General features: G+C 45.5%; 1 protein-coding gene across 5 annotated transcripts in view; it reads left to right on the top strand.

Moving 5' to 3' along the window:
- tet3 (tet methylcytosine dioxygenase 3) overlaps positions 1–19669 on the top strand; it is a 38260-nt gene extending 18591 nt beyond the window's left edge. For all 5 annotated transcript variants that reach the window (XM_085787782.1, XM_085787786.1, XM_085787787.1 and 2 more), the window contains 9 exons: positions 3598–6547; positions 9024–9114; positions 11326–11419; positions 12883–13091; positions 13586–13736; positions 13864–13953; positions 14180–14317; positions 15375–15729; positions 17503–19669. In XM_085787782.1, coding sequence (XP_085643908.1) covers positions 3598–6547; positions 9024–9114; positions 11326–11419; positions 12883–13091; positions 13586–13736; positions 13864–13953; positions 14180–14317; positions 15375–15729; positions 17503–19307 — 5883 coding nt within the window. In that variant the 3' untranslated portion in view covers positions 19308–19669. The remainder of the gene's footprint in view (positions 1–3597; positions 6548–9023; positions 9115–11325; positions 11420–12882; positions 13092–13585; positions 13737–13863; positions 13954–14179; positions 14318–15374; positions 15730–17502) is intronic.
- The last annotated feature ends 1432 nt before the right edge of the window (positions 19670–21101 follow it).

Here is a 21101-nt window from a genome sequence, read left to right as displayed (position 1 = left end):
TCTGGCAGTTTCTGTATCTTTGATGATGCATTTACACAGAAACATGACAAAGTCAGTTGGACCTACTTAGAATTTGTGCTGCTTTGGTTTTGTAATGAGCCACAACTTTACTCTCACAAACAAACAGCACTACACCCCGAAAAAGGGTTGTTATTATTATTATTGTTGTTGAGAGTGATAACATAGTGACAATGATGTCACCAACAAGTCTAAAAGCAACTTGTGTGGTTGAACTTTGAATTTAAACCATGATCTTAATTTAAATGTGTAAGACTGGATTTAATCATTACATGTTTATGCAAGATGTGCAATAAGAAGCTGTATAGATATACAGTATGTATATATAGATATTGTAAGTGAAATATCTCTGAATCAAATTCTGTAGCAAGACCCAGCACTAATGTTTTATATCCTCTGTCAGGGAATAATAATACTTGATGCAGGGCAGTTTGCTTTAACAGGTAACACTATCTGTGTGTGAAGGTGCTTGTTCAGGGTATCTTTTCTGTTTATAGTTAAGACAGGGGAAGAAGACTTTGACACCAAAATCGGTTATTAATGGAGCGTTGGCCACTACACACAGTATTTATGTAGTGTGTCTGCCATTGTTTTCCTCTCACAAGAGCAATTATGCATGTTGGAATATACTATTCAGCCACAACATGAACTCTGTCAATGATTTCTCAGCCTGCCCTTGGGTTATCTTTGTTTGCTGTTCTTCTCCCAGACTCATTTAATTATAATCTATGAGGGGCAGACCTGGACTGAATACTGTCTACCAGTAATATCTCAGAAATCATGCATGGGTGCCTTTAACACGTCAGATTAGTTTTCATTTCGGAAACACACCTTTGTCACTGTCCACACCTTTTTCAAAGTAAAGCCGTTATTGTCACCAAACCGGTGCTTCAAGGAAGCCTTACGTACACACAACTCTGAAAATGTAATTTGACACAAGGTCAGGTGATGTGTTTCAGTGTAGCTATGAATGTGTCGGCTGTCCCAGTTTTACTGAGAGAGGAAGTGAGATACATGTATGTTACTGCACTGATCAGCTACTGATTAGTGTCACCACATATCTGAGAGGGTCTGAAAACCTACTCCAATGGCCGATAATAAAATGCACAAGACACATTAAGCAATTTCTCACTCATGTGTAACCCCTAACATCTAAACAGTGTGTGTAGAATACGTCTGCATTTATATCTTCTGCTGTTGTGTGCTTCAATGACTTCAGAAAATACTGCAGTTAAAAAATATATATATATTATATATGTCTATTTATAACAGGTGCAGTTGTTTGTCCTATTGCAGAGCATTGTACATTGAAGTATTGGGTGGGAAAGGTGAGCAATTATCAGGAGCAAGAGATTGTTTCTTTAAATATAATATTTGAGAGAAAAGACAAATATTTGTTTGGAATCATCGTTTGAAAAATATGAAATGTTTGTCACGCCACAACACTTTATTCAACACAGTGTAACGTAAACGAGCATATCACTCCAGTCCTTGCAGCCCTTCACTGGCCACCTCTGAGGTTTAGGATAGATTTTAAGGTTTTATTGCTTGTTTTTAAAGCCCTAAATGGTCAGGCTCCAGCATACATACTGTATCTGAACTTTATCTCCCTACGAGCCTGATCGCTGCCTGAGATCCTCCAGCAAGGGCCCACTCTCGGTCCCAAAATCCCGTCTATCTCAAAGGGTAAGCGGCCCTTTGCAGTCCGTGCTCCCCAACTTTGGAACTTTCTCCCCTTGGATCTCAGGCAGGCAACCTCAGTATATTCTTTAAAATCCCTTATTAAAACTCACTTTTATCGATTGGCCTTCCCTTTTCCTTCTGTAAATTAATTGTATTGTATTTGCTGCTGATTTTAGTGTACTATTTTTTAAATTGTCATTTATTTGTTATTGTTTTAAATGTGAAGCACTTTATTAATTTTAGTTTCGATAAGTGCTATTGAAATAAAGTTATTATTATTATTATATTGGCCATACTCTTCAAGGAACTGCTTTTTTAATCACTGAGAACAATGACATGTTTTGTTACATTGTGTCTCTCAAGTTCACAAAGGGGTCAGAAAAAGTCACAGGGTGTCTTATGATGTTGAGGTGTGTTTCTTCTTCCTGAAATATTTCCAAATAAGTTCAGTCAGGTTCAGATCTTGTGCTGCATGTCAAGTCAGACCTGAATACTTTCTTCTCTTACTCACACTTCACCAGTTTCTCAACATAATGTGGCCTTCATTAGTTGCTAATAGATCACATAGGAAAAAATATATATAATAGAATATAGAATATTTTTCACAGCTTTAATTTACCCTCAAGTCATATATGAGCACAATATTTCTAATATTTGATGTTTTAATACTCCCCAGGCTCCTCTCTTATATGAGCATGTGGTTGTAACTTTTTATTCTTGTATGTTTATGTTCATAAGATGTTGTGTATCTCAGGCCCTACTGGTGGATGTCCTCACACATTGTAGAGCATCACAAAAGGAGAGTCACTACACCAAACTTCATTCTGCTTTAATTAATGGTTAAACCCTCTATGTGACCAAATAACTAATGTTCAAACTCCTGCTGCAGTTCAAACAGGACTTTCTTTCAGTCTTCTGATGAAGACAGTGTTCCTTGCTCTACACTTGCTCAACAGCTCTTCAATAGATCTCATGTTACTCTACTTTTACCAACCAGGGCTCGCTCAGTTTTTGTTTAGTTGAGTTACATGAGGTGCTGTCTGCTTGGCTACAGATTATATTAGGATTGCACACTGGTCTTCAAATATTCAAGTTTGCCATTTAAGGTCTTGTCTTGGATGAAAATTTCTGAGGTTTATAATAATCACTCCAGTGAATGAGAGTTGCACTACACACTTTAAGTTTGCAGTTAAACAGATTATCACCAACAGGCCGATTATAAATCATATTTTAAGTAGAAGTTCTTTCAAAGTTTTAACAGACGCAATTGCAAAACAACAATAACATATTGCCTAGATTTTAGTATTTTTTCTGGTTTTAACAGTTAATCAAATGGTTAAAAAAAATCAGTTTAAAGTGGGCTTGATTTTTGACTTTGGAGTTATTTAGTGTATTGTATTTTGTATTTCTCACCTCTCAGTGTGTATTTAATACTCCAACACAGTCTCCCAGTTATATGGGTCACATGGTTCAACTCCAACCGCCTGCTTTGCATAACCCAACTGGAGTAGTGTCCATTTATGGATAACAGTCAAACTCTCATATGACCTGTGACTTACTCGACAAAACATGTCTGTTGTGAAACCCCTCTATTGAAGCCATAGTTAATTCAGTTTTCCTTAGCCCTACTGACCCTGCAGCACTGTATGTTCTGTATGTGTGAGAGGTGGGAGAGAAACTCTGGAAAACAGCTGGGAGGACGGGAATGGAGTCTGACTTTGATGGTCTTGTCGAATTCTTCAAGTAGTAGCCTACATATGAATAATAGTAATTGATCTATTTAATACTTCATTATTGAATACACATTGCATACTTATTTTTTTGTATTTTTCGCTTTGTCCTGGATTTATTGACTTCTTGTAGCCTAACTGACCTTTCTCCATATGTCTCTTTCAGACTGTTCGCGAAGTCACTTCAGTGGATGGCCCCAGAAGTGGAGGCCAGATGGAAATTGGGTCACATGACCGCCTCCAGGAAGGCGTGCTGAGCCTGGAACTGGCCAATGGGGTGAGTCGCTACCGTAATGAAGATGAGGCATCTATGGAAACGGAGCAGCAAAGGGCAGGAAGCGTGCCTCCAAGACAGTGCTGGGTGGCAGGACATGGCAAGGTCAGTGACACCCAACAACAGCAGCCATGTTGGAACAGCAGCAGCGGTGTAACCCCTGGCGAACCTGTCCACCATGCAAATGTGGAAGACGCCCACAATCTGGTGGCTTTTTCTGCTATCGCTGGCTCCTTGCCTCCTTCTTCCTCCTCTTCCTGCCTTCTCGTGCAGCCCAACACAGCCCAGCTATATGAGAGGTTCACCCAGGAGGTGGGTGCTGACGGGGCTCAGGCCAGACTCGCTGCGGGGGCTCCAGAGGGAAGTCGCCAACCTCCAGAAGACCTGAACACCCTACAGACAGCACTGAGCCAAGCCAAACATGGACACAAGCCCCCTAACTGCAACTGTGATGGGCCTGACTGTCCAGACTACCTTGAGTGGCTGGAGAAGAAGATTAAGTTGGCAACCAGTGAGGACCAAGGTGCCAGTAAGATGGCTGAAGCTCCCCCACATTTAAAGGCTCACGTACAGCAGCCTCCTTTGCAGCATCACTCTCAGTCATACCCCCAGCTGAATGGTGGCCATCGTCTGTCTACGTCATATTCCCAGCAACAACAGGGATCTCAAGGCCCTCGCCCAGACCAAGTGCCCTGCTCCAAACCCCCAATTCCTTGCTCCCCCCAGGTGCTTTCCATAGCCAAGGAAAAGAACATCAGTCTTCAGACAGCCATTGCCATTGAAGCCCTGACCCAGCTATCTGGTACCAATCCACAAGCTGCTTGCCCTCCAGGTCAAAACCCCTACAACAGTAACCTCCATCACCACCAAAACCCCCAGAGCCTCCCACCCCAGCCCCCCAATAGCTCTAGTTTGATTCCACCGTCTCCAGGCAGCCATTCATCTTCCTCACGCTCTCAGTCCGTCCCCCCAGGACTACACACCAGCCAGCAGGCCCCAGTGTCCTGTGAGCACCACAGGCCCCAGTCCCAGGGCCTGCCGCCCCATTTTACGCCACTCCCTTCCGCTACCTCTCCCTTCCCAGGTCAGGGAAAGCCTCAAGGTTTCAGCCCCAATCCCCAGCAATGGCAACAGAGCTCAGACAGAGGGCCTGAACAGAGAAACCAATGGATGTCTGTGAAGTCTGAGCCCCAGTCTCACTTTGCTACTGCACCTCACAGTAGCTCAGACCCAATGTCAGAACTCAAACAGCTGCTTGGTGACACCAGTGGCAAATTCAGCAATTCTTCTTTCAAGCTTCCAGTGGCACAGCAGCTCAGCTTGAACCAGAACGGAGGTATCCAGGATCACCCAGCACTGTCCAGAATAAAGCAAGAGCCCGACTCTGGTGAGCACTACCATCACACTGCCTCCATGGGACATTATGGCATGGCTAATGGTCAACAGCAGGGTCAGCACTACCCTGGCACTCCTCTGTCACCTGGCCAAGCAGCAGCCATCAGCCACTCCACTCAGGCAGCTCTGCAACAGCACCTTCACTACAAGAGGAACCTCTTCTCTAACCACTCCCCTGGCTTTGGAGCACCGGGCCCACGTCCACCGCTGGCTTGCCAAAACTTGAAAAAATGGTGGCCACAGGAGGCAGAAGGTTTGCCACATCTGGCCATCAAACAGGAACCTAAGGAACCCAAGAAGAAAAAAAGCAGCTCGGGATCTCCTGTCATTAAAGCTATGAGTGGGATGCTTACGGGGCCTCCCATGCCCAAACCCAAACAGATAATCATCAAGAAGACCAAGCAGAAAGCCTCCATGCCAACCTTCCTGCCTCAGACTCAGATCACCATACAAAAACAACCAGTCCACTTAGAAAGAGCCCCGGCCCTGAACAGTCTGCAAGCAGGCTTCCCCTTTCTACCCCTCCACAGTAACTCCACTCAGGCTGCTGCTGCAGGCCTCCCTGCCCCAGCCCAATCTCAGGTATCCATTTCCAACTCCTCAATGACTCCCTCTTCCACTGTTTCTGCTATGCCAGAAAACACTCCAGCCCACGCGGGCCCTCTGCCCCCACCTGTGGCACCTGCAGCCCATGCTAAGTCAGAAGGAGTGGGCGGCCTAGCCACCAATAACACCAGCACCACCATACCTCCGACCTCCACATTTCCATCGAACACCTCACAGTTACCGAGTCTTACCAACATAGACCCGAAGTACGAAGACCTGATCCGCCAGTTTGAGGCTGAATTCGGGGACTCAGCCCAAGATACATCTGCCAGTCAGTCCATGGAGGCGACTGCTACAGCCCCTCAGCTAGGGAATCAATCCCAGACCAGTCCTCAGGACCTCAGTCCCTCATCGTCATCATCCACCTCCCAATCGGTTCCTTTAAGTGTCACCACTCAAGCCAGCTCCGCACCTCATCCAAATGATCAGGAGATGGAGGTTAACAAGGACGAGTCAGGGACCCAAAGTGAAGCGACCTTGAAACAGGCTTCCACAGACAGCCCCATGGAGGAGCAGCATGGGGAGCCCCTCCATGGCTCTCTGCGTCAGGAGGCTGTTGTGGATAAGCAGCAGCAGCCCAGTGTGTTAGAGGATAACTTCAGCATGCCATGTTCCCCAATGCCTAAACGCATGAAGCTTGAAGCCTCGGGTGATATAGCAGTGCTATCCACCACATGCTACTCTGAGGAGGACACACCCACCAAGGACAGCCTGCCCTGTTCTCCATCTCTCAGAGGCTTCCTAGAGTCTCCGCTGCGCTACCTGGACACCCCCACCAAGAGCTTGCTGGATACTCCTCCCAAGGACCCACAGTCTGAGTTCCCAACCTGCACCTGTGTGGGTAAGTCAGCGTGTTAGTGTCTGTGTGTGCGCAGTGCGATCAGGTGGCTGTCAGTCCACATACCGTATTAGCGCATTTTCAGAAATGTTCAAACAAATATCACAACTCCAAACAAAACCTATTCATCTATGACTGGAGATAAACTGAAGTCTGTAAGACTGTAGGGGCAACAAATCTGACCAGCGTTACATAGTAAAGCCTTCTGGAGCAGCAGGGATGTGTGACTGTGAGGCAATGAAGGCAGCAGCAGGAACAATAGCAGCCGTGGCACACACAGTGGACACAAAAGTGGGTTTGGGTCTGGCAGGGAAGCAGAACAGAGTCTTTGTTTGACAGAAAGTGTTCAGTCCCATGGCTTGTCTAGAGCCCTTCTAGAGCTTGTTTATTTACAACAGATTAGGTCTTATACTGTGAAAGTATATGGAAATATGTTTAACAAATTCTGTACTACATATTTGAATATGGACATAAATCCACCTGTCAGCTTCAACAGGTACATAAGGTCAGTCTAGGTGTATCTACCCTTCCATATGCCCCATGATTAAGACAGAATAGATTAGAATAGAATAGAATAGAATAGAATATGTGTGAAATAATAAAATGTCTTTACTATTTTAACAGACCCAGCCTGTCTCTGTCCATTAAGACATTAATAAATCAGAGTATTACTGCTGTGGTCAGTCTTGGTAACAGCTTGTTAACTCTGTTTTGTTTTGAGAGAAGCAGTTGATAACTAGCATAATTTCCCTGCTGTCACTGGGTGTTAACTGTGGGCATATGAAGGGTTAAAGCCTGGTAAATAGACCCTAGTTGTCCCTAAACACTGAGGCGAGTACACAGCAGGGGGAGAGCAGCTGCAGCGACACACTTGCTAGCTGTGTGCTGTTAAAGCACACAACAGTCTTCATGGTAAAGCTTGGTTACACACTGCCCTGTCAACTCCTTGTTGTCACAACACCACATTGGAATGAGACTGCCTCCAATACAATACCCACACAGCTCTAAATGCAAAGCTAAGTCTTAACCCCTAAACAGCACTCTGCCCGTGGAGACCTCAGTTTGTGTCCCCATGGAAACACAAAGCCTTTGGTGTACACTAAGGATAGAAAAACAATTCCCACGCAAGAATTTATTATGACTCCTCCACTTCCTGCCCAGAGCCACGCCCTGCTGCCTCCCTGCACCAACGGGGGAATGCGACCTCATATTGCCTTTGAACCAGACACACACTCAGCACTGAGTGCATGTCCACATTTGAGATAATCAGCTGATAGAGTAGACGACATTTAGCTCATGTTGTTATCCACTACAGATGATACAGAGGTGCCATGTAAAGAAAGCAAGAGCAGCACAGTTTCAGCTGTCAAACAACCCTTTTTAAAAACACATAGCAAGATGTTACAGAGCCAAACAACAAAGTCTATTATAGTCTAACAAACTGCAGCTGCACAGTATTACACACCAAAGATGCATCTAGGACAATAGTTGAATCCCCTCACACACTCATTTCCAACATAAACACAGATGCACACAGGGTGCAGGACTCAGGACACACCCGTGGTCCCTCTTAATACTCACATACACTGAGTCATTCATGCCTACCTCAAAAATCTTCTGCTTTGCAAAGTATCACCACTCAGGCACCACACCCTGCAGTCACAGCCCACTGTGCACAGGGAGGTTAGTGCGCTCATTTGTTTGTGAGAACTGGATGGTGCAATCAGCTGCACTTTCTCACGCTTTCCATATGTAATTTTTTTGTCCAAAAATACACATCAAAACACATTAGCCGTACTTTTGACCTTGTACAAAAATATGCAGAGCAACATAGAAAGACACAGCTCTGGTCTTTATTGAGGTAAACAAACTGTTTCCAGCATGACTGGGACCTTACTTAGTTTAATGAGGCAAACACCCATTAGCTTCAAGCAGGACTTAATCGACGCACTGGTAAAAGGCAGAGAAATGATTCATTTGATCAATGCAATAAAGTAGACTCCACCAAGAGGAGTTTTGTGTACTGCTGATTATTTTGACACAAGAATGTTGTATTCAAGATATTTAAAATGAAAGAGGTTTCAAAAAACCTCTTTGGGCTTTTGCAAATTGACAAGAGATATTACTGCTCTCTGATCTGTGAGCAACAAAGCTCATGCTAGTAAAGCCAGTCAAATTTGACCTGACTTCCTCTATGAGTGCAAGATAAGGAAGCTGAAAATGAATCATAAAGTGTAGTATTAACTCCTATATTAACTCAGAATAATAATAAAGCAACCAGGTTGAATAACAACTTTATTTGGGTAGACTCAGTCTGAGTATAATAAACACCATTAGTAACAGAATGAGTCATTGATGTCAAATTGACTGTGTCGTTTATTTGTGTTGAGAATCGTTGGTTAGATTTCAATGTGCAATTTGCCACAGGGCATTTCAGTTGCACACTGTATTATGTCCTCACTTTGTTCTCTTTTTCTAGAACAAATTCTGGAGAAGGATGAAGGTCCCTACTATAATCACCTGGGATCTGGACCTACTGTCGCCTCCATACGAGATCTGATGGAGACAAGGTGCGCTCTTCTCTTCTGTTCTCTTCTCTTCTCCTCTCTTCCTCCCACATGTTCTTGCTTTCCCTTTCCCATGCTTCTCCCTCCTCCCCCTCCTTCTCTCTCTCCACCTTCCCTCCTCCTCACATTTTGTCCTTAGGGAATATGTGACCCAGAATCCAGTAGGAGGAACAGGAAATATCAGCATCATCAGCATATCAGGGGCAGAGCACAGGAGTAGCAAAATGATAGAAATCCAATCAGAGAGACAAGAACTGAGAAAGAAGGCAGGAGAGGAAGTAAAAAATGAGGAAGGGAAATGAGAGAAAGTAGAATTTTAGTAGAAAGCATTTTGTGCATAATCAAGTGCAGTTACAGTATTTGTATCCTACAAAACCCCCTACCATCAATTCAATTTGGACTTTGGTGTTTAATATCTTTGAATGTGCAATCAATGCACATTCAAAACTTACTGTAAAAATCAACAATCTTACAGTAAGAAACAGAAACTGATGGCATGCCGCATTTCCCTTCAACTACCAGGTACTAACAGGACAGCCTCCCCAAACCAATCTAATAAACTGTTGTTGCTTTTGTCTGCAGTGCATCAGCAGACATTGTTATGAAAAACAGATTGCACTCAGCAGTTTGATCTGTAGAGGATTAGCATCCAGTTCAGGCAGGAGCATCAGGAAGCTCCCCTGGTGTGGATTTTAATAACCAAAGTGCAGCTACAGCCTCTATAATGGAGTTGCTGTGGTTATCTCGCAAACACATATCACTGATTGAATGTGACAATGGTACATGAGTAACTGCCGTAGCTGTTGTCGCTTGGTTAACACGTTTTGATGATGTTATAGTAACTGAATGTAGTAACTGTGTATAACTGGGTGCCTGGTGGTGTTAGATATTTGGCTGTTGTTCACTCAAAGCTTGTTTTCAATAAGACCAGTGAGTCATTAGTCCCTGGAGAGGACAGGATGAGGGGGATGTTAGCCCAGAGACCACCTTTTGTTGTTTGAGAGATGATGTAAGATGTGAAGACCCCATAGTCCCTAGCTGACCTCTGACCCACCTCTGACCCTGGCAGGCCACCCCTGTGGTGCGAGAGCCTACTCTCCTCCCACTCCCTCAACCCCCCTCAGGATGACTCCTATTCAGCAGGAGCCCCTTGTGTTCACTGTCATGCCAGCTCTGCTCAGGGCTGACGTTTTCACAATGGCAGGTATCAAAGCAGCCAGGCGACCTGATATGGCATCTGACAAGTTCTGATGGCCCATCCCCACCCCAACACAACCTCTGACCCCCTCCCCTCTCCTATGCACCTCCGCACTACACCAAGGGACGGGAAGTCTCCCACTCCCAGCGCTCTATTATTCGCTCAAGCAGGTGTTCACTCCAACACACACAGAACAAATCCAAAGTTGTGAACAGGAAATAAATCCATAAATGTCCATGGGGACTCCACACAAATATTTCCAAGTGAAGTCCTGTGGCTGGCATTGTGTTCAGGCTAGTGGGTTCTGGTTTACACTGGCATCCTTGTGTGAATCTCAGCAGAGCCTTGTGAACACTCCTCTCCAGCCAGAACTGCTGAGTTTGGCCCATCTTTGTTAGAGTTGACAGATATAAACTCTACATAGACTTCTGTGGGCAAATACACAGGCTAAAGCTATAGCTGACCAAAACTCAAAACTCAAACTCAAATAAATAATTGATTGATCACTGCAAAACGAGGTTCTGTCTCCCATTACAACACTGATGCACTAAGTCATCAGTCAGCAGCTGCTAAGGCTCTGCTGGGCTGCTCACTGACGCCATGTGTTGCCCATAGTTTTTGCAATGTGGTGCTGTAGTCTGTAGTTAATATCAGCTAATGGTTTAAATTGGATTGTGAACACACACACACACATCCAGACTGGTGGTCAGCTGGCTCTTACAGTCTTTGTGATGTATTTTAGTGCAACTTTCAACAGAGCAATTGAGGCCATAAGAAATTATGGGAAGCATTTGATCAGTCAGCTTCTTTCAGCATCACTTTCTTTGAAGTCGACTTGTGGGCCCCTTATGGCCCTGAAGACAAAAGGATGTGTTTCAAATGTAGAGACACATGAATGTCAGCTTGGTTTATCAGAGCTCTGAAGTCAAGCTTCAGGGTCGGGGTCAACTCTGGCTCCAAACACCAAGTGCTAAAGTGGATTAACATTAACATTTTTTGTCTCTCCATTTGTGTAGGTATGGAGAGAAAGGGGATGCCGTCCGGATCGAGAAGGTGCAGTACACAGGCAGAGAAGGAAAGAGCTCACGAGGATGTCCTATCGCAAAGTGGGTAAGTGGCACATCACAAATGCCACACAAATGTGTGTGAGGTGTTTGCGGACCCCTCCTCACATGGCAGAGGTTATGAAGGCTTTTTCAATACTTAGAGGGATAGTTCAACATTGTGGCAAATTGGTCCATTGCCATAATCCCTATAGTTTTAGGAGTAGGTCCGTTACCTTTAATTGTCGGTGCAAGCTATTTTTAGAACGGTGGAGCAGAGCCACGAGCTTGTGGACAAGTTGTGACCTGCACATTCACCACGCTATGAGATTATAATGGAACGTTACAAGACGGAGTTGTTTTTGAGGTAGACACAGAGACTGCTTGATGAAAAACTGCCCCCGATGGAAATGCGCATCAGCGGTTTTGCATGAATTTACCACGAAAACAACTCCGTCTCGTAACGTTCCGTTATTATCTCATAGCGTGGTGAATGTGCAGGTCACAACTTGTCCACCAGAGCGTTTTGGAGTTGTTGGATTGTGTATTTGATGAGTTTGATGAGGGAAACCAAGAAATCCCATTAGCCTCCGTAGCGTAGCTCTGAGCAGCTCACTCCTCTTCTCCACCGTTATAAAAATAGCTTGCACCGACAATTAAAGGTAACAAACCTACTCCTAAAACTATAGGGACTATGGCAATGGACCAATTTGCCAAAATGTTGAACTATCCCTTTAACTTGTGGGAAACTGCATTGAGAAAAGCCTGTCTATTTTGTGGTTTTTGTCCCATCGGACTATAATGACAGCAAATGAACAGCAGACTCATGCTGTGTACATGTGTGTGTGTGTGTGCGCGTGTAAGGAGTTTGTTACCCACAGTAAGTAAATCAGTAGGAGGTCTCACTCTGTAACAACTGTCTGCTCTTCCCTCCTGTGTCACCCTGACACATCCTGCTAATGACTTTATGGATTCTACTGAAGGTGGGTTGGTGCAGAGTGTCTGTGTCTGTTAGAGACAGAGACACAGAGGGAGAGAGAGACAGACTGTAGTGATAACATGCAAATATCAACAGACATTTATATTTTTTGGTACCTGTATGTGTTACAGTTTGCACAATATCACTTGATTCCCCTTCAAATTGAACATAATGTATAGGATCAGAAGGAGAATTAGGACTTTTACTTTTCATCAGAGTAGATCAGATTTCAACACAGGTATCAAATATAATTCCAAAATGCAGAGTAAGCATATGCTGGGTTGGGTTTTGCACAGTAATTGAAAAGCGTGTGTGTGTGTGTGTGTGTGTGTGTGTGTGTGTGTGTGTGTGAAGGTGACTGTGCTGTAAGCACAAATGTTTTAGACCCACCAATTCAGCAACAGCAATGTTCAAAATATAATTTGACTGTTATGATTATGCAAATCAGAGATGTAACTTTGGTCTGTGTTGGAACAAGACACTGGATGTTTCCCTGTTTCCCTGTGTGTGAAATGAAAGTTGAAATAACGATGAGCACTGTTTCCTCTCAGGTGATCCGACGTGGCAGTGAGACAGAGAAGCTGCTTTGTCTGGTGCGCCACCGTGCGGGCCACCACTGCGCCAACGCACACATCATCATCCTCATCATGGCCTGGGAAGGTGTCCCAAAGATGCTGGCTGACAAGCTGTACCGCGAGCTCAGCGACACCCTCACCAAATTCGGCAACCCCACCAGCCGGCGCTGTGGTCTCAATGACGAGTGAGTGGCTGATCGGTGCTCTGTGACACTGTTTTTCTGGCATACAGGGTTTTTTTTTGTAAATCTGCAGAGGTGATCACTGCATGTCGGCCTAGAGGTTTGGTCATGGAGAAGGAGTTATTTTTAAAGTGTTTAAAGTGCTGAACTATTTTATCTCAAGTGAACTTTATCAGGGGTTTGACAAAGGATATTCTGGTAGACGACATGACTGGGTTTATTTTAAAGTCCCATGAGATTACCTTCCATCATCTTGTCTGTTCTCATGTGGAAAAGGAAAAAAAAGAAGAAAAACAAAAAAACAAAAAAACAAATTATTTGTGGATACTTTCTCATCCGACATGTGCTGATATGTTGAAACATTAACGCTTCAATGAAATGTGCACCAACTCCCCACCCTGTTCAGTTGACACGGTGATGTTGCGATGCAAAGCATGCATGAGGTACACATCACTTATCCATGTGGCTGACAGCACGCTCACTGTCTCCCCCTGTAGTCGTACCTGTGCGTGTCAAGGCAAGGATCCCGAAAAATGTGGTGCTTCCTTCTCCTTTGGCTGCTCCTGGAGTATGTACTTCAATGGTTGTAAGTACGCCCGAAGCAAACTGCCACGCAAGTTCAGGCTACAAGGAGATCGCCCTGAAGAGGTATTCCTTTTGTCAAATTGAACTATGAAAATGACCAAGACTTCCGTAATCTCTTGAGTAGGCTTTGAGGTGATGCTCACGTGCCTCTGTTTTGTTCTGAACTGTGACCCATGTTTTCATTCTGCAGGAGGACAAACTCAGGGATAACTTTCAGCATCTTGCAACTGAGGTGGCTCCTTTGTACAAACGGCTGGCCCCACAGGCATACAGTAACCAGGTTCGTTGTACAGGCAAAGCCTCAGCACAGTAACAACTCACGCCAACACCAACTACACCTCAGTTTCTTCACTTATTATCCAGTTAAAAATCGATTCCCGTGTCTATAGATAAACAGCCTTTGAGAATGCAAGAGAATAAAACGTAACTACTGTGTGTATGTGTCTATGTTGGATCTAAGTAAGGAAATAAAAGCATCACCCTCCTGTTGCTGTCTTCTCCCTCAGTGCCAGTGGGAGACCAAAGCTCCCGAGTGCAGGCTGGGCTTAACGGAGGGCCGGCCGTTCTCTGGAGTGACTGCGTGCATGGACTTCTGCGCCCATGCTCATAAGGACCAGCACAACCTCCATAACGGTTGCACAGTGGTAAGATCACTCACTATGAACTAGGGATGTATATCGTTAGGATTTTATCGATACCCATACCCATACCGATACTCCTCGATACTCTTATCGATACTACAACATGTAATTTAGTGTAAAAATAAAGATGTTAAAAGATTCAACCGTTTTTTTATTTTTTTAAATTAGGGGGGTAACACCAGCAACATAATTAAAAAAAACTGACAGCAGAGAAGTCATCTCAATACCTGCCTTAAAACCCTTAGCAGCCAACAGTTAACCTGAAGTGAGAGGGATTAGATCATCGTCATCATGATAAAATAGGATCTCCATCTATGGTTCTTGATGAATATTTATATTTATTTTACTCTTAAAGTTGTATTGCTCTGACTCACAGCTCACGTCAGCTCAGGTGATCTGCAGGTTGTTGTTTCACTTCACTGCTCCGACGCTGTGCCCCGTGTGTGTGTGTCTGTGTACAGCGCTGACACACACACACACACACTGTAACGCTGCATCTACAGCAGCCTTGGCTTGTCCATGGTCTTCACGCCGTAGACCAGTCAACATATGAGACATGTTACCACAGAATAAACGACACAAGCCTCCTCTGTCTCCTCACTGACCTGCTGCTGTAGCTACTGGACTCAACCCTCCGCCCCCGACACTAATCAAAGTACTTTGCTGGGCGTCCGGTGTGACGCTTCAGACACATGACGACCCGACACAATCGAACGGACCGGGCCGGACTCTTCTCATGAACCACATGTTCACCGTCACTTCAGCTGCCACTTCTAGTTGCTCCACTTCTACTATCTCCTCCCTCTTCTCCAACTTTCACTCTTCCCTCTTCCCTTTAGCTTTAGCTGCTGCAGCTCAGCCTACATACTCACGACAGGAGGCCGTGTCGGATTTGATAGTGCTGCGGTGCGGAGAGACGCTGCTGAGACTTGTGAATCTTTGTGTGTGTGTGTGTGTGTGTGTGTGAGACGCTGAATGAGCTAAATGAATGTGGTGATGTGTTGATGTTCTGTATTTTGGTACAGTCTACATTTCCCCTCTCTCTCTCTGTCTCTCTCAGGTGTGCACTTTAACTAAGGAGGACAACCGGGTGGTGGGAGAGATCCCTGAGGACGAGCAGCTTCATGTGTTGCCTCTGTACAAGGTCGCCCCGACCGATGAGTTTGGTAGTGAGGAGGCCCAGCGCATGAAGATGAAGACCGGAGCCATCCAGGTGCTACAGGCTTTCCGGCGTGAAGTACGCAAACTGCCCGAGCCCGCCAAATCCTGCCGACAGCGCCGACTGGAGGCCAAGAAGGCAGCGTCAGAGAAGAAGAAAACTAAACTCATGCAGCAGACAGGGGAGACGCCGGAGAAAGCAGTGGTCAAGGCTGGGGTGTGCGTCAGTGGGTCCCCTAATCCCCAAGGCAATAAAGGTTAGTAATTGTTGTGTGCTTATTTTTGTGTTACTCCTCAAAAACTTTGATTGTGTTCAGCAGGTGTTCACACTGTAAGGCAGAATATTTTCAGTTGGGGCCTTTCCTGGTGCTCTATCAGAGTGCAATAGAACGAATCGCCTTGTTGTTTACAACCACTTTCAGGTAGAAAACCAGCATCCGAACAATAGTGACAGACGAGAGTTTAGCTATATCTCATTTTCACATCACTATACGTATCACCATTTAGACTAATCTGATGTTTGTAAAGTCTATAAAACCAATGATTGGACAAACATTACTATTTCTGTGTGCACGTTTTTGTAATTATTCATGGTTATCGTAAATTGGCTGTTTAGCTTTAATAACTCAGTGACTCAATAAACGCTCCATGAAAAAAATTTTTTTCCAGCGGATATCTTAGTTCCAACATGACTGAGCTAACTGGAGTAGTTTCATGTCGTGTCCAACAACTGAAGGGTTTTAACAGTTGACGTCCTGATGTTAGCTTAGCTACTGCCGTTGTCACTGTCAGCTGAGCCACTGATGATTTCTAGACACTGTGATTCCCCAAAACTGAATAAATACAACACATAGCAACACAAAACACACACACAGAAATAGTGTGTGCATGAAAAACATGATATATATAGCTAAACTCTCGTTCGTTACTACTGTTCTCATTCAAATGCTGGTTTTCTACCAGGAAGTAGTTGTAAACAACAAGGTGATTTGTTCTATACACGAATTCGGCGAGCGATTTGTGTATGCCGCCATCTTGCGACGGCGCCATTACTGCGGTGACATGTGTCAGTCATAGTAAACTGATTCTCTATGACAGCATCATAAATAGGCTGCATTGGTGATGTTTAGTGCCCCCCAGTAACTGATTAAGGTATCTTACATGAATACCAATATTGATTTAGGAATTAATCATTTGTTTGAGCGATTAGCAGGAAAGATTAGAGTAACAGGGAGATAAGAGACTGTATCATAAACGATATAACACACCGGTACGTTATGCGTGCTGACGATAGCAAGCCAGCAGCGGGATATTTAATCATGTGGACAGGCTACATGAATAAAAACAACAACAACTTGTGCTTTGTTTTAGATATTCAAGAATATTTTATTGATCAGCTGGCCTCCGATGATCAGAAAAAACGTCAATTACAGGACAGGTCTCTGATTTATGGTCAAAATGACCTGAGCTCCGGATGGGTCGGACATATTTTACACCAGCTTTTAGACGACCATGGTCACATCATATTGAAGGGATCAGTGAGACATTCACAGACCATCCACTTTTACCACGATGTGAAGGTAACGGTGAGAAGGGAGAGTAGCCAGGTTGTACAGGTCAGCTGTGACTGCGTCGCTGGCGGCTGCTGCTGACACTGACATGCTGTACGTAATGTTACGGTCTAAACACGGACACTCCTCCTGAAGTAAGGGGCTGTGTTTTGCTGATACTAGAGCAGTCGAGGACGGCACATGTCCTCCCAGCCTTCCTAGACATATTTACAGAAGAGAAAAGGTCCACTTCTTGGCGCTTGCATTCAAATGCCTGCGTCACGCACAGAACCCATCGCTGCCTGACTGGGAGCTGTCACCGCAGTGATGGCGGCTGCTCGACTAACGGTTATTTTGCCGAATTCGTGTATAGAACCTCAAAATAAAGGTCCACAGAATGGTTAGATTACTTGAAACTAAAATGTTTTGACTTGTGAAGTTCAGCCTGTAATTTGACTTTCATTTGTTTCGAACACTCAGATATCGTAAAACAAGAGATGAAGCCCAACATCAAGAAGGAGACCTTCAACGGGTCAATGGATGGATACCCTGTGCAGGCAGCAGACCCGTTCAACAACATTTATCCACACCATGCCTACTATGCAAGGGGAGGCCTCCCCCCACCTGGCCAGTCCTCTGCACCAGACCCAGTTAACGGGTACCATCCACCACCCAATATGCCCGCAGCGCACTATGGCTACTACAACTACCCCCCCAATGCACTTTTCCGCCCTAAGCTGAGGACCTACGAGGGTCGAAACAGCTCTTTGCCCAAAGCAGGTGACAAGGTTCTCCAGGTGGACAAGAAGCCTAGTATCCAGAGCCTTCAGGCCAGACTGGCCCAGTCCTACCCTGGCCAACCAGAGCAAAGCAACCAACCAAATCATAGCGCTTACTCCCAGCCTGCAGACTACAGTCAGTCCCGTCCTTCCTCCGTCTCCTCCGAGTCCTCCAACAGAGGAACTCCAGTAATCAAACAGGAGCCTATGGATGTGCCAGTCTACGAGGGCACAGTGCCGAACCAGGCGAGGGCCAACACGCCGAGCAACGCCACCCAGCCTGCTGCCTGGCCTGGGCACAAGCTTAATGGAAATATTGTTCCCACAAACTGGGACAGCCATCAGAACCATAAACCGAGTCCTGAAGCCTCATCGTTGAACCCGGACAAGCAGCAGTTTCACCAGCACCCCCAGCAGCAGCACGCTCCTTACCCCCAGCAGTGGACAGCCTACCCCGGCTCCAATGCCTTGATGGCTTCACCTGCCCCATCACCATTGCCCCAGGTACCTCCCTCTCCAACTCCGTCCCCTCACCCGGGCGCAGTGCTCCCAGGTAATTTATACCAGGGCTCCCCGCGCCCTGCCACCCCACGCCCAAGTACCCCTCACCCAGGAACACCACAACCTGGCATCTCTCACTCAGGCTCGATTACACCACAGCCAAGTACTCCAGGCCCAAGCACCCCCAGGCACTGGGCCAGCCCTGCCCCTAGCCCCCAGCCAAACGCCTGGGCCATGGGGCCCGCTGCTTACAGCCCTGGTTTGAAGCACAGTAATCCTGCAGGAGCCTACCCCGACAAAATGTGGACCGGGGAAAGTCGGTGTTCCACTCCACTCGGGCTCCAAGAGAAGGCCTGGAAGTCTTTTGGAGGTTCAGTGGCAGGTACCCCATCCCCTGCCCCCGAGGGCAGGCTCTTCCCAGATGCCCTGCAGCAGTCGGACCAGGCGTGTTGGGGCCCCAGGCAGGCTGACAGCGACGCAGAGAGCATGAAGAGTCGGGATGACGACGACGACGAGGTGTTCTCTGACAGTGAGCACAACTTCCTGGACCCCAACATCGGCGGTGTAGCTGTAGCACCGGCCCACGGCTCCATCCTGATCGAATGTGCCCGTCGAGAACTACATGCCACCACCCCACTCAAAAAGCCCGATCGCTCCCACCCCACCCGCATCTCCCTGGTCTTCTACCAGCACAAGAACCTTAACCAGCCCATGCATGGCCTGGCTCTGTGGGAGGCCAAAATGAAGATCCTGGCAGAGCGAGCGCTGCAGAGGCAACAGGAAGCAGCTCTGCTCGGCCTCTCGCAGGAGGACATCAAGGCCCTGGGGAAGAAACGCAAGTGGGGATCTACGGTGGCAGGTGCCAGTCCAGGACCTGGACAATCTAAAGACAAGAGGGAGGGGCTGGTGACGCGGTTAGCGCCCACGTTCCACACCACCTCTATGGTTACTGTGTCTCCCTATGCCTTCACCCGCCTCACTGGGCCCTACAGCCACTTTGTCTGAGGTCAGACAGACACACACAGACTGATAGCTACAGAGTGGTGCCGTGAAGGGCTGGAGAGAGCGATGAACAGGATGAATGTCTCTCAGCCGTCTCGCAGTCTGGCATCTCTCCATCCTGCCCCCTCCACAGTCCACTTGGAGGAGGGGACATTTTTATTGTTTTTTACCTCATGTCAGGCAGTGGTTTGGGCTTCAGACACACTGCCTGTGGTGCTCTTCCTCTCTCTTCCCTTGAGAGGAACTCCATTGCTTTTTCTTGTTTATAGAATTTTAATGATTCTAATTATTGCTATTATTATCAATATTATTATGATTGCTATTGTTACTGTCAATGTTGTTATTACAGGTATTATTATAATGAAGACTTGTTTTTTTTTTATTATTGCTGTTTTCATTAATGTTATTAATGATGTGATTGTTTTTGGTTATATATTTTTTTAAATCAATCAGTCTGAGTCAGTCAGACTCAAATAATAGTTTTTTTCCATGTTTGGAAAACGTCTACCCTACTTTCTGTTTGATTTTTTATTTGGTTTTGTTTTTTTGGTGCTCGTCAATTTTCCAGCTGTGCTTAGAGGAGGAGTCGTCATCTGTTTGGCAAGAGAGCAAAACAATATTTCAGTCATCACGTGACTGCATGTGTAAAAGCCTTTGCAACAGGCTTTCCATAGGTATATTGGCAAAACACAGATATGCTTCTGTAAGTTTAGGCCTCCATAAAGGGTCAGTCAGTTTACCAGTACACAAGTCTACTCTTATACTATTATAAATAATGTCTACTCTAATGGTAGAACAAGAGGAGGGAAGCAAGGAAAATGGAAAATCCACAAGGTCAGCTGTCAAAACATGTCCAAATGATCAGTTGTATTTGTGCTGATACAATCCAACATGTGTTTTTGATATGGCTACAGTAACAATTAGAAAACAAAACTCTGCATTCTGCGCTTTTCATGTCCCACATACACAGCAGCAGAGCAGTGGTGGGTTTCAGCGTGTATGGGAGAGCAGAGGCTAAAGATGACTTGACTTGTCAAAGTTATAAGCTGATTCAAATTATTCCAATTTAAAAATAATTTAAAAAATCACCATCAGCCTCTGCCATCCCCCTTCGAACCGCACTGAGAGAAACATTGCTGCTGCTCTTGTCGTCAGATGATGTGCTACTCCTCGTCTACACCCCTCCAGCTTTCGACTGGTGCTCAACTTCCAGCTCTGATCGATTTTCATTCCACTACTTTTCATGGCACTTGATGCTGTACTTCGGTGCTCGTACTTAGGTGCTCAAATATGACTCAAATTGCATTTGCAAGTAAGTATTTTTGTTTTTGTTTTGACTGAGGTGATGTACCAGACGGATGACACCAGAATTATTGCTTCAAAACAAGCAAGTGCAGGAAATGTATCGCGTAAACAGTATAAGTATAATGAATTCTCTTAAATGTTTTGTGATCCCGTGTGGAGCATTGTCTGGTATTCTTCAAAAGCTAAACTGAGTGATACTATTTCCAAATGCAATTTGACCAATGTCAGCTATTACCACAGAGACGTAACAGGTGGCACTCTTATCTTCCTATCACGTTCAAATAGGGGTTAGCACTTCCCAGTGTAAACTCTAGAGGGCAGCAGCGACTGCTGTTTGGAAGTGGTGTGTACAAACAAACCCCACAAGCACTTGAGGTCCACAGCAGAAGCCGGCAGATCCTCGGCTGCCTGCTTTAGCCATCGATGGCCAGTAGAGGGGGGTCTCACACCCTGTTTGCAGAGCACGCATGGGCCTCACCAAAGAAGCTCCTA

This window comes from Trachurus japonicus, chromosome 9 (genome assembly GCF_045865225.1).
Source record: "Trachurus japonicus isolate A0001 chromosome 9, Traja_1.0".
Taxonomy (NCBI): Eukaryota; Metazoa; Chordata; class Actinopteri; order Carangiformes; family Carangidae; genus Trachurus; species Trachurus japonicus.
Note: the sequence above shows the minus strand (reverse complement) of the source record. Positions and strands in the feature narration are given on the sequence as shown.